Source organism: Brassica rapa, chromosome A07 (genome assembly GCF_000309985.2).
Source record: "Brassica rapa cultivar Chiifu-401-42 chromosome A07, CAAS_Brap_v3.01, whole genome shotgun sequence".
Classification (NCBI taxonomy): Eukaryota; Viridiplantae; Streptophyta; class Magnoliopsida; order Brassicales; family Brassicaceae; genus Brassica; species Brassica rapa.
The window spans coordinates 23,055,081-23,067,984 of NC_024801.2; the positions used below are offsets into that span (position 1 = coordinate 23,055,081).

General features: G+C 33.6%; 2 protein-coding genes across 4 annotated transcripts; both read right to left on the bottom strand.

Moving 5' to 3' along the window:
* Positions 1 to 920: 920 nt before the first annotated feature.
* LOC103831071 (benzoate--CoA ligase, peroxisomal) lies at positions 921 to 4,400 on the bottom strand. Its single transcript, XM_018652807.2, has 3 exons — positions 2,839 to 4,400; positions 1,835 to 2,688; positions 921 to 1,628 (listed from the first exon to the last, which is right to left on the bottom strand). The coding sequence occupies exons 1-3, from the start codon at positions 3,034 to 3,036 to the stop codon at positions 977 to 979; spliced, it is 1,704 nt and encodes a 567-aa protein (XP_018508323.2). The 5' UTR covers positions 3,037 to 4,400; the 3' UTR covers positions 921 to 976.
* Positions 4,401 to 4,640: 240 nt separating this feature from the next.
* LOC103831073 lies at positions 4,641 to 12,888 on the bottom strand. Of its 3 annotated transcripts, none has more exons than XM_009106924.3 (11): positions 8,096 to 12,888; positions 7,907 to 7,998; positions 7,797 to 7,822; positions 7,443 to 7,658; positions 7,267 to 7,338; positions 7,089 to 7,181; positions 6,474 to 6,515; positions 6,278 to 6,382; positions 6,040 to 6,199; positions 5,853 to 5,962; positions 4,641 to 4,955 (listed from the first exon to the last, which is right to left on the bottom strand). In XM_009106924.3, exons 1-11 carry the CDS (start codon positions 8,179 to 8,181, stop codon positions 4,869 to 4,871), a joined length of 1,089 nt encoding a protein of 362 aa, XP_009105172.1. In that variant the 5' UTR covers positions 8,182 to 12,888; the 3' UTR covers positions 4,641 to 4,868. The 3 variants fall into 3 exon arrangements, with proteins under 3 accessions (XP_009105172.1, XP_009105171.1, XP_033130820.1); XM_009106923.3 differs by having other exon boundaries at positions 7,907 to 8,009; XM_033274929.1 differs by having other exon boundaries at positions 7,797 to 7,998.
* Positions 12,889 to 12,904: the final 16 nt, after the last annotated feature.

Consider the following 12,904-nt stretch of genomic DNA (forward strand, 5'->3'; position numbering starts at 1 on the left):
CTCATTAATATTTCTTAAAAATATACAAAAATACTTTATAAGTATAAGAAATTTATTTTATGGAACAAAAAAAATATAAAAAATTGTATATTTTGGAACTGAGAAAGTACTTAATAGCTCAACTTTTGCTATTCGATCTTTGATGACTGACTCTATCTAATTTAGTTTTGGAATAAAGTAATGCCTCATTCATTCTCAGCTTACTTTATTTGCAAGCTCATGAGCTCAAACACTTTTAAACAAGATTACAACGACCAAGAGAGACATCTAAAACGCAGAAGACATATCTAGCCATCCAAGAATGCCAGAGACATCATATTACCATGCACCAACAAGCATGAAGATCTTCATTTTCAACTTAACTGTAACGCCCAAGCGCCCAATGGGCCACCCATGTCCGCTCACTCTACCCATCTGACGGGCAGTGCATTGATTTTCCAAGGTCCAAAAAACTTGTTTACTGATCTTGTAATCATCACATGACCGTTCTCCGTTCTTTGCCCTCACTCACACTGTATCGCGAATCACTTCCAAATATGTCACCAATTCTTCAAGTATTCCAGCTCAAGCATGCTTAACTCTGGAGTTCTAAACGGATGTGTTACGGAAAAATTACGTCAACTTTGTTGAAATAAATAGCCAAATCAATCATCTTAATTCTTTCCATATATCACAACTCGAGATGTTACATTAACATTTTTGGATGCATTCAAACTTGGAGAATTTTTTATAACCGCCTATCATGGATCAATATGGTTCGTCCAGGTTCAATGTGATTTAATAGATATGAGATTTAACCTATCTATTAAGTTCAGTTAAAGAATAAAAGTACAATAAAATCTAAATGTTTCGGTAAATTACAATTATTTGTACTAAACATTACATATGTTTATTCAAAAATGATTTTATAATCGAAACAATAAATACCAGATTTCTAATCATCTCACTCTTAAGGATTTTCCATGAGAGATGATATTTAGTGCTTAATGCCAATAGTATTGTCATCATTAATAACCAAACTTTTAGCGATGTTTCTTAGCTTATGTTTAAGAATCTTTCCGTTGCCGTTCTTAGGTAGTTCTCCCATGAACACAACCCTCTTCGGACACATAAAATGAGGCAGATTCTCACGGCAATACTTAATCAAATCACCTTCTCTTGTCATGAACTGATCATCACAGTCTCCTTGACCAGTCTTACGCTTTTCTAGAACAACGAACGCACAAGGGGTTTCACCCCACATAGGGTGAGGCATGGCGACAACAGCGGCCTCGAGCACTTTCTTATATTTGTAAAGAACATTCTCAACTTCAATACTGTTGATGTTTTCACCTCCCGATATGATAATATCTTTGGACCGATCTTTGATCTGTATGTGACCATCGGGATGGATCACACCTATGTCTCCCGTGTGGAGCCATCCGTGTTTAAACGCTTCAGATGTAGCTTTCGGATTCCTTAGATACCCTTTCATTATGCTGCTTCCTTTCATGACAATTTCTCCCATTGTCGTCCCATCGCGTGGGACACTCTCCTGGGTTTTTTTGTTCTTTACGTCAACGTCAGCTAGGGCTAAGATGCCTACCCCTTGTCTTGCTTTCATCTCCATCTGTTGCTTCTCTGGAAGTCTGTTTTAATTGAGTAATATAAATGTTAAACCAATCTTAATAACATTTATCATGGTTGTAAGTTCAAAATAACTTCATCATTTCAGTTTTTTTTTTCAATTTCAATCCTTTTGAAAAGTGAAATTTTGCTTCTTTTTTTTTTTTAGTAATTGTGAACAACAGGAAAATCTGATGCTGTAAATAGAGTTATAAATTTGTATTATTACCTGTTCCACTCGTCATGCCACTCACAAAAGAGAACAGCACCAGTGGCCTCCGTGAGCCCATAAACATGCAGCACTTCAAACCCGAGCCGCTGAACTTTCTCTACAAGGGCAGTAGGAGGCGATGAACCTCCGGTCAAAACCTGAACCGGCTTTGACCTTTGTGACATGTCAAGTGAATTTCCTTGAAGCAGAATGTTTAAGACTGTAGGAACACAACACATATGCGTCACGCCGTGCGATTCTATGTTCTTATAAATCTCCGGGGCAGACACATGCCTTATACAGACGTTGGTGCCTCCACGTGCTGCCACTGACCATGTGAGATTCCATCCATTGCAATGAAACATAGGCAGAGTCCAAAGGTAGACCGGGAACTTCCCCATCTCCCAGCCCATAATCACGCTTAGAGAGCTCAAATAAACTCCACGGTGGCTGACCACCACACCTTTTGGTTCGCTCGTGGTACCCGATGTGTAGTTTAACGAGATCGGATCATGCTCGTTTTGAATACGGAACATACGTGCAACCGAGGAGGACGAAGGTTCTCCCCTACGGATGAGCTCTTCGTAGTCTAACTGATCATTGGACGAAATCCTTTTAGGGCGATCGGGCTCGTCAATGAAAATGACCAGCAGGTTCCGCTGCTCTTCATCTGGTAGTAGATGGAGCGTGGCTCTAGCTAAGGTCTCAAGGTTGCGGTCTACGAATAATATCTTGGGCTGTGCGTGGCGGAAGATTGCGGCGATGGATTTTGCGTCAAGGCGGGTGTTGATAGGGTTTAGGACAGCTCCAGCCATGGGAACAGCGAAGTGCATCTCATATATGGCCGGTATGTTTGGGGCCAGAACGGATACCTAAACACATTTTTTAATGTCATGTCTCATATCCAAGTTAAAATGAATATAATTATTTCTTATATTCAGATTTGTTTTCTAACACCTACTGTACACTTTGAACAAATTTAAACAAAAAGATTTGTTGGAGAGAGAGAGGAAGTGACATACGATATCATTCTTGGCGATGTTAAGAGATAGGAGAGAAGCAGCTAGACGACAGCAACGGTCATAGGTCTGAGGCCAAGTGAAACGAGTTTCTCCATAGATTATGGAAGTCCTATTTGGATAACATTCCGAAGCTCTCTTCAAGAACGTTATGGGCGTTAGAGGAGCGTTGTTTGCTTCACATAACGCCAGATTGTCCATCTTGTTCTTAGTTTGTATTTATATTTGTGTGTTTGTGTGAGGGAAGAGGGATTATACATGTAGATCTTATATAAGCGCGATGGACAATCTATTTGATCGAGCATTTATTATTTCCTCGAGGCCATAGAGTTAACATACATTAGGAAATAATTAATGCACGATAATAAATGTTTTAACTTTTCTCACTAAAACACTTTTCTATAACCTATCATGAACCAATATCTTATAGAAAATTTAAATATATGAAATTATTTAATCTTGAATTGGTACCTTTTATTAACATTAACTCAGAACATAAAATAAAAACTAGAAAATCCATAAGATTAAGCTAATAGGAACACAGTGAGTTTCAAATAGAAGTTAATAAGGGGTATCTCCAACCCTATTACATACATTTTTACTCCAAAATAGAATAAAACAGAGTATGAAGTATTAAATGTTTCAACCTAACTTTCTAATGGAATTTACGCTATAAATGGAGTAATCTATTTTTTTGTTTATTATTCTATTATAGAGCGTAAAATAGAGTTGAGTTAAAACATTTTTACTTCATATTCTCTTTTATTCTGTTTTAGAGGAAAAAACAAAATTTTACATTGGAAATGCTTTAAATATACACTAGACATCAACATTTTCTAATTTTGTAAGACCAATGAAAACTGAAGATGAGAAGGAAAGAGGTTCGAAGAGATTGAGAAAAAACCGACCATAAGGACTTCTGATGAAATGCTAAATTTATTGGTTCTCTTCTCAATTTTTTGTTATTTTAAAAAAAAAATATATGTATCATATATTGGACTAGAAATATGATCTGGTCCGCAAACCTAGGACACCAAAATTTCAAATTGGACAGTTTCCCTAGCAATTTGTCCACTCCTACATACAACCTTGATAAAGATAAAATCATTTAAAAAAAAACTCAAGATGTTTTCCCATACAACCGTGGAGTGTCCATACAATTCATTTATTGTTTGAATCGTTCACATGCCTTTCCAGTATGAACATTAAAACCATATACCGATATGGAACCCCGAAGCTCAACGTGAATGAAACAGTAGTATATGTTTTTCTAAACTAGTACGCACTACAATGAAACATAAATTCATTACATTAACTACGGCATATCTACCATTCACTACAAGAAAATAGACGATTCCTGATGGACAAATCCGTCGGAAACAAGCTATCGACAAAGTCGTTTCTTCATATATATCTCGTCGGGAACAAAAAAATCCGTCATTTTAGAGCGATGGACACATCATATAAATAACTTATGTTGGCTTTTGAAAAATATCATGGTGTTAGCACTAAATTAACAATGATTAGATTAAAATCATCGTTATCTGTTGATAAACTTATACAATGTTTACAACTCGTTCTAAATCCGCAACGTGAAAATCAGATAATCCACAGTACCAAAATAGTCTTTACAACATAAAACAAGGACTATATCGTCGTTAAAAGTTGTTTGAAATAGGCGAACCAATTATGTCTCCAACATAAAACCAGACTCTAACAATGACTTTGCCTTGTTGTCAAAAGTAATTTATTCGAAATATGCAAACCGTGTTTGTACTTATAAGTATCATACCAAAACTTAAATGAAGACATTATAGTTGTATGTTGTTTCCGTAAAATACAACATATTTCACGTGTGCTTACACAAGGAATTAAAACTGGCTATGAATAAACGTAGTTTATCAAATATTGTCACATCAGAAATCTTAAAAAGTTTGAAATCGCTAACAATGCAATCGAATAAGATGTTCTATGTTTCTTGAGGAGAGTGGGAGAGGGAGGGGAAGACCAGAGAACCGTGAAGGTATAAAACATCATCCGCAAGCTGGAATGATAGGAACTAACGGCAATGATGCGTCTCTATCACACATATCCGAACTAATGTCTATGACTCCTTCGCCCTGCCATGTTTATTTTATGAGGGTAAGAGATTATGCAACTTAAAGCCAAAAACAATTAAAATAACCTAAAATAATATGTACTTGAATTCAAATTCAGGTCATTCGGTTATATATGGATTTTGTGATCGGCCACTGGCCCTCTGTTTGTAATGCACCAGGCCCTAATTTAAGCTGATTCTCATAAATGTTAATAAAATATGACAGGTTTGGGGGCAGTTCCTGATAGAGCCAGGGGTGGACGTACCGAGTCACGTGCCCCCGTCTCATTCTTCATTTTATTAAGGAATTAAGGTTAATCAAATGACAGTGCCTCCTACCTAATTATAAAACATATTAAAAAAAAATTATATGCCCCCGGTTAAATACAGATCTAGATCTCCCCCTGGATAGAGTCAACTATATACAGGATAGGTGGACACGCCATGTCTTTCCTCTAATACTAGTCCAGCTATAGTTTTGGTCCATCATAATTTTTCTCGCTTGTATGGTCGTGTAGTTTTAAAATCATTTTTGTTTTTATTTTGCAAAAAAAAATCAGTATATCATCCATTGAAAACTGGTGTTCCAAAGAAAAAAAGTTGGTAGAAAATTTTGTAACTAATTCTTTACCTAAGAAGAGAGTTTCTAGGCCGTAATTCAGACTGACCTTTAGGACATGTGAAAAAGGCTATATTTTCTTACTATTTTTTTAACTACTCAAGACGTTGATAGTAGTCTTAACTATAATTGAAATCGTAATAGAACGACTCAAATACCTTCCCTCAACTAAAATGGTGTGATCCTTCAAAAACTCACCATAAGTTGGTATTTTATAACCAATTTTTAAAATACCAGTTTTAGATTATTTATATTAAAAACTGAAATTTTAGTTTCCAACCATTCAAAGACCTTCGTTACCTTGGCAATGTTTCTAAAATAGGAGGTTGTGTAGTTTCCAGTTGGAAACAAGGCTTCAATCATGTCAGCCAGTACAAGGTTTGGTTGCGATATTGCTCCGTCATGCCAGTCTTCTCATTATCAAAACACAAAACAGGGTTTCAGCTAAAATCAATAGAAACTAAACAATGTCTTAACACTTTCTTACCAAGAGTTGTTCCCTTTCTAACTCTTTTGTCATATCTCCAGATGCTCTGATTAAACGCAAAACATGAGTTATCCTCCAGGTTTATGTTATCCAAGAATGTTTTCTTTGTGTAATTCTGAGGTTCGGACGATAGCGTTTCATCGATCACCGCATCCACAGTCTGTTAAATATATTTTATTTTTAGTTTAAGAAAAAGAGTTTCTCTGGTCATCAGGAAAATAATAACAGACACGCTTACGCATAAAATAGCATGGAGTGCTTCCAAATCATCAGGATCAGAGACATTGTAAGTGATCTTGTTTATAGATTTGTCGATATTCTCACCACCCGCATCTTCTACAAACTGTTTTAATTGTGTGCATAATGTTCAGTTTGATAGTTGTTTCCAAATTTTCACATGAAGAATTGAAAGTGCCGAGAGCTTAACTGCATACCTTTAGCTTATGTGGTTCCTTTGTAAAACCCCAAACACCTCCCTTCAAGATGAAATGTAATTGCTGTTAGTATAAAACCATAAATACACAATTCTCTTTGAATTATACGAAACAGGACCCCTAATTCTTCAAACATGACTCCTGATTACATTTTCCTTAGAAATGGTTTTGAATATGTACATAAACCACGAACCAAGGCTAGTCATGGACATAGCCAAGTGAAAGTGTGAAACATTTGCCTATACTTCCAAAAAATTTGAAGAAAATTAAGTAGAGAAAAGTCTCCAAATTTGAGAAAAGATTATTAAAACTTTCACTAAATCGTCTACAACCTCGAAAACTTCAAGACCGGTCTTGCATAAACCCCAAATCATTCTTCTTCTTTTTTAACACTAGAAGATTAGATTATCATTCAAATGAGGATTACACAATATTTAAACTAAAGCCAGTGAGTTATCAAAACTCCCGGAGTCATAAGCCAGCGGAAGAAGAACCCCAAATTCTTCTAAACAAAGGTTTACAGCATAAATATACGTCAGAGATAAAAATTGCTTAAACCTCCTCAAGATAGTTTAAAACTGTCCCCATAAGAAAGTATAAAAAAATATTTCATACATTTTTATCGTACTCCATCCAGGCTACAATGGGTTTGAAGGATGTGGTCCTTTTAGCTGCCATTTGAGACAAGCAAGTATAGCTTGCTTTGACCTGCAAGGCTCCATAACAAACTTTATAGACAACAAGTGTTGGTGGTAGGCATATTTTGTAAAGAGAAGTGCGGATTATCACTAACCGCATCGTAGACTTGATTTGCTTTAGTTTCAAGATTGGCAAAAGCACCAAGGAATTTAATCCACTCGGCTCGCTAATTCAAGAATACAAAACCAGCATAATTTCAAATCAAAATGTGAAAAGTTTCACGTTTGGTTAGATCTAGATATATTCAAAGATAATAATAATTATAGGCACCTGAAGAGGTGTGCCTTCGCTGAGTGGAAAAAAGTTTGCAAAATTGCATGTCTGAAGTTGATCAGTATCACTGATGAAGTGCGCTGCAAACTGAGACACTTCTTCTGCACCTTTTTCAAACTTAACTACTTCCCCTGCCTCAAGCAGTTTCAGAACACACGGTGAAGCCACCGCGTCTGATGTTATTCCCTTCAAGCTCCCTAGTAATCCAAGTAGCTGCGGATATAGCCATAACATTTGTTTTTATAAACATCCTTACTAAATTACATTTTTGGCCCATCCTGAACCGTGATCCTAAAGTCGTTGATTTAACACAAACCAAATCTTTAAATTAGGTAGAAAAAAAGTGCTTGCCTCAAAGAAAGAAACCGGAAGGCCTCCTGAATAAGAAAAAAAGAGAGATCTTAAAAGGCAGGCCCGTTTAAAACAGAGGAAAGAAAGCAGGGGAAAATAACGGAGCATACCTTGAGAAGATTGAGTGTCTACTGAGTAGTTAAGAAGTGGAATCACATAGGATTTTATCCTGGAAGTACAATACTTTGTCCGAACCGCCATTCTAGAAGTGTTCTACAGATATTACTTTTTCATTTCAGTCACAAATGATATATTTGACAACAAAAAAAAAAGACGATATGATGAGTAAATGCAAGAACCTGAATGAGGAGATAACTCTTGCCATCAATAGCATTCTTGATGACTTTGAAGGTTTGTCCATAATATATATGGAAATTATCAGCATCTTCTACCTTTGAAATGCTTCCCACTTTTACATTGTTGGAAGCTCCGTTTGATTCTCTGGCCACCATGCACAACAATACTAACAATAGTACCAGAGGCCAAGAACAAAAAGGCGATGAAGACATTATCACTGTTAATTAGGCCAGGTGATGAAAAAAGAAGATAAAATCAACTAAACCCTTTTGGAATTTAGATTGGTTTTCCTTGATGTTTGTAGTCGGAGAGAAAAAGAGAAATATTGTTTTATTTTTACTTTTTTTTCTTGGTAATAATTACTTTGTATATGCTGCAAATTCTGTTGGAATGTACTTTTTGTTTTTTAGTATGATTTTAAAACAATTCTAGAATTCAGATGGAATATTTGCGTTACTCCACTTCCCTGAGACTAAATTTATATGCAACCACTATTATTTTATAAACACAAGTACCATGCTACATTCTTCATTTTATACCTTTTTCTTTATCTTAATTTAATGTCTATTTATGTGGCCAATTTTATTATCTCTCCTATATATAGAAGTTCCAATGAGACTAAACGGGGGTGTCAAGGTTTCCAAGTAGGGTTCATCTAGAATGTTAACAGATCTCAGGGTGAGATTTGGTTTGAAATGAGACTGAAGTCATTTTCAAGACAATGTGTCATAGAATCTCATATCGCAGATGTAATAGAAGCTTTAGTAATGTCTACTATATACGGGATATGAACTAATCCGTTTATATCTAATTTTAATGTAATCTATTAAATTTGATATCATGAAGCAGTTATAAGACAAACAAAAATAATTTCTTTTTACAAAATAATAAAGAAAATATAAAGTTAGGTTTTGATTGACAGTGAGCATGCTAGAGGTGACCCGTGAAGACAGCACGTTACTATTATGGGCTTGTCATTTTGTGTTTCAATAGTTAGCGCTTTTGCTTTCTTGTGATTTTCTGTCTAACCCATCATCCCTCACCACGTGCTCTCCATCTCCAGTAACATAAGCTCGATTCCAAGGTTTTTGACTCAAACGTCCTAAGTGATAATGCAGATTTATGGTCATTTTAAGAGTAATATAAGGTTTGTAATATCATGGTGAAGGTATCATTTATTATATAAGATTGAATGCATTTGAATTGTGACATGTATCACTGTTTTCTGTATCAGTCTCTTTTTTCTGAACAACTATATGTATCAGTCTAATAATCTAAATTAATATAAACTTTCTAAACGTTAATTTCTAATTTTATTAAAAATTCAAAATATCCAAAAAAATGGTTTTATAGAATAGAAAAATCAAAGTTATATATATATATATTATTGGATGCTCCACGGATTATTGTTTTTTTGTTATGTGGTGTATATTTTTACTTATGTACACACAACGATCCTGTGTGATGACAGCGACGGTTGGTCATGCAAGCATACATTGATTGAGGTTGATGCGGAGAATGTGGCAACCTTGGAGATAAGATCTCAAAAATTGTTTGTGGAGAAATTTGAAGAGGGAAAGAAATTTTCTTGTTGGCAAGAAATAAGGTTTTTGTGTTTGGAAAATGATTATCCCCATCGCTAGTTTCTTATACTTGTGAGTGTGAGTGTTGCATCTTTTAGGTTGCCTCTAGCATTATCCAAAATGCAGCCGTTAATTGTCTTCTTTGGTGTTTAGCAATGTAAAATTAGTGGCCTTTAATATACAAATGCCTTCTTTGCCAAGTCAGTTTGATGTCCAATGTTATTTATGGGTTGGGCCAGTTATTTTGATAGAAGGGCGGAGTTTGATAATTTGGTTGGTTTACATTTGCGATTGGGTCGGGTTTGAGGCTTGAGCTGTAGATTTGGTGATGATATGATTACTTTGTAGGCCTTTGTAGTTGGGTAATGGGTTGTAGGTTATTAAATTAATCTGAAGCGTTAAAAAGACTGCGTAAGTATGAAAGTAAGTTCTGACTTCTGAGTTTGAAGTACTTTATGTCATATTTTATGTCACACATGACATGGAAGCTCATTACCAATCTCCTATATCTTTCAGACGCAAATATTATCAACTATAAGAACATTCCACATATCTTTGGACGAAGCACATATACTAGATATGAACAAAAGTCGATTAATTTGCATTCATAGCAAATAGCAGTGGTCAAATATTTTATTTAAGTTAAACATAGGTTGCCATTGTTTCCGCCATTAATGAGCATTAAATGTGAAAATAGTAACACTCCCTTCAAATAATCTCCCAACTGACTAACTATAACCACAGAAGCCATTAATAGGGTTACAAAGAATTTCTCATTACACCAAACAGAAAGATAACTATTGTATAATGAGTCTAAATCTGGATCGAATTCTCTCTCAGAGCATCTCCAAAAGACACTATAACTTCAAAATAGAGTTCATTTTTGAAGATTCTCTTATAGTATGAATTTTTTTCAGTTACAGTATGTTACTATGATATACCCCGATACAGCTATATATATACATCTAAAACCCCCTAGTATCCATTACTTAAGCATATACACCGCGTATATCCACCATATCAAAATATTTTGTGTACCTTATTCGTTTATTGTTACGCCAAGCAAACGAAAATGAGTGGAGGAAAACTCTCTATACAGACCTACGTGCGGACCCGGTCTAGAGATTCTATGGGCTGAAAGCACAAAGAATATAATGGGCCTGTTAATTTTAATGGTAGGTACAACCTTTCTGTCACTAAAAATTGTTAATGCACCACCAATGTACACGAGATCTTAGAGCATGATTAATGAAGATTCTTATAGTGGATTCTTAATTTTTTTAGTTAAAAGTTAAGAATCGGTTTCTCATATTCCGCTAAGAATTTCATCCTAAAAACTTTCCCTTAATTATACTCTTATAAGTCGAGAACAGTTTACCAATTATAGTAACCAGATATATATTATTTGAATATCTATATTTTTTTTTGAAAGACAAAAGAAAAAGGAAATGATAATGAGTTTGATGAAACCTGAAACGTCCACATCGAAATGGTTTGGATAAAGTTTTGAGACGTTAAGTTTTGAACGTCTGTTCTTCTCTTGAAGAGTCTTTCTTTGTTAACCATCAGAAAATAATCCATCTCATCTGTAAGGCGACAAGGACATTGCAAGACTCGTACATCCATTTTTTTTCTTTAAAGAGAACATCCAGTTACATTCTTCTATATATTACCAAAAATGTAAAGCTAGAGAAAATTTGTCCTGATTATGGATTTTATGGTGATTCAGAGTTCAAACAAAAAGTTATCCTACATATTGCAATGAGTGTGTTCGGAAATATAAATTTTGTTAGTAAAATTATAAAGTATAAATGAAATTTTAGTTTTACTATATTTTTTAAGCTTCATCAACATTTCGAAAATTCTCACTTTTTTTCTTTCAAATATCTTCACTGTAAAATACTGGTCATTCCGATCAATTATGTTACCCTTAAGCAGGTCTGAAATTTCCAGAAAAGACAATCTATTTTATCCTCTCATATGCCAACATCGTGGCTATATTTTTATCATTAAAAAACATGCGACTATATTTTAGAAAAATACATCTTAAAATGGTAGCTAAATAGAAAATATACGCCTACCTTATGCTTGTTGACGATCGCATCAAAGATCCACGTTCACCATACGACCAAATTCAACCATACTGTAGAGAACTTTTCATAATAAACATTTCATAAAATTGCTATAAATATTGCTTTAACAAATCCACTTTAAGGATTTAAACAGTTTTGGTACTATTTTATATACTTTAGTTTTCGAAATATATAATTTATTTATTAGAAGATACAGATAGTTGATCAAAAAAAAAGATACAGATAATTTGCAAATCAAGATAAGATATTTATATATATATATATATATATATAACAATGGTTCCAAAAAAGAAAATGAAAAAAAACAATGGTTACAAAAAAAAAGGTAAGATATATATCCTTAAATCACCTTAGTATTTTTATAAACTACTATTGATGAAGGCATATATTATAATTTCACATTTTTTAACTTTATAAAAATATTTATTGATAAACTTATGTAGTAGATTAAAAATTAAAATTACATATATATATATATATATATTTTTTTTTTAAAAAAAAAAAAATATTCTTGAAATTCAATTCTGCTTATAAGTGTATACACTACATCATAAATTGTAAAATAATAAATAAAATAAATGTCTAAATTTTATGTATAATATAAATGACTAAATTAATAAAAGAATAAAGAAGTAAAAAGAATATGGTTGTTAAACAAAACAAAATGGATTTGGTTAGGTGGTCAGCTTTTTTTAAGTAAAGGGGATATATTTTTTTGATTACCATATATATATTCATTGGTGGAGTATCTCCACCCAAAGTGCATGTGAAGTGACCACTTTTCTGTATTTTGATCCAACTAATAAATAATGACAATAAATACTAAAATACAAGATGATTTGTATTATACACTAATATAGTTGGTAGAGGTTTCTTAATATATAACTAACTAAAGTGATACCAAATTTTAACATGCAATTAATATTTGAAAATTGCTTGAAATATTATAAGTTCGCTACTAATTTTCACAAATATTTTCAATCATAAATATTTTAAAATTTGGATTTAATTTTTAGTGATTATTTTTTAGAGTTTAATATTAAAGGGATGAGATTAAATTTTTAAACTTTTACAAAACATTATTAATATTTATAAATGATTTAAAAAAGTTATTTTAAATTTTTTCACCACAAAT

Coding starts and splice junctions, on each gene's coding strand:
- LOC103831071 (XM_018652807.2), bottom strand. CDS start 3,036: ATGGACAATCTGGCGTTATGTGAAGCAAACAACGCTCCTCTAACGCCC. Junction 2,689..2,838: donor ACATCGCCAAGAATGATATC/GTATGTCACTTC, acceptor AAATGTGTTTAG/GTATCCGTTCTGGCCCCAAA. Junction 1,629..1,834: donor TGGCATGACGAGTGGAACAG/GTAATAATACAA, acceptor CAATTAAAACAG/ACTTCCAGAGAAGCAACAGA.
- LOC103831073 (XM_009106923.3), bottom strand. CDS start 8,305: ATGTCTTCATCGCCTTTTTGTTCTTGGCCTCTGGTACTATTGTTAGTA. Junction 7,823..7,906: donor AGACACTCAATCTTCTCAAG/GTATGCTCCGTT, acceptor TTTCTTATTCAG/GAGGCCTTCCGGTTTCTTTC. Junction 7,659..7,796: donor TTCCGGTTTCTTTCTTTGAG/GCAAGCACTTTT, acceptor CTATATCCGCAG/CTACTTGGATTACTAGGGAG.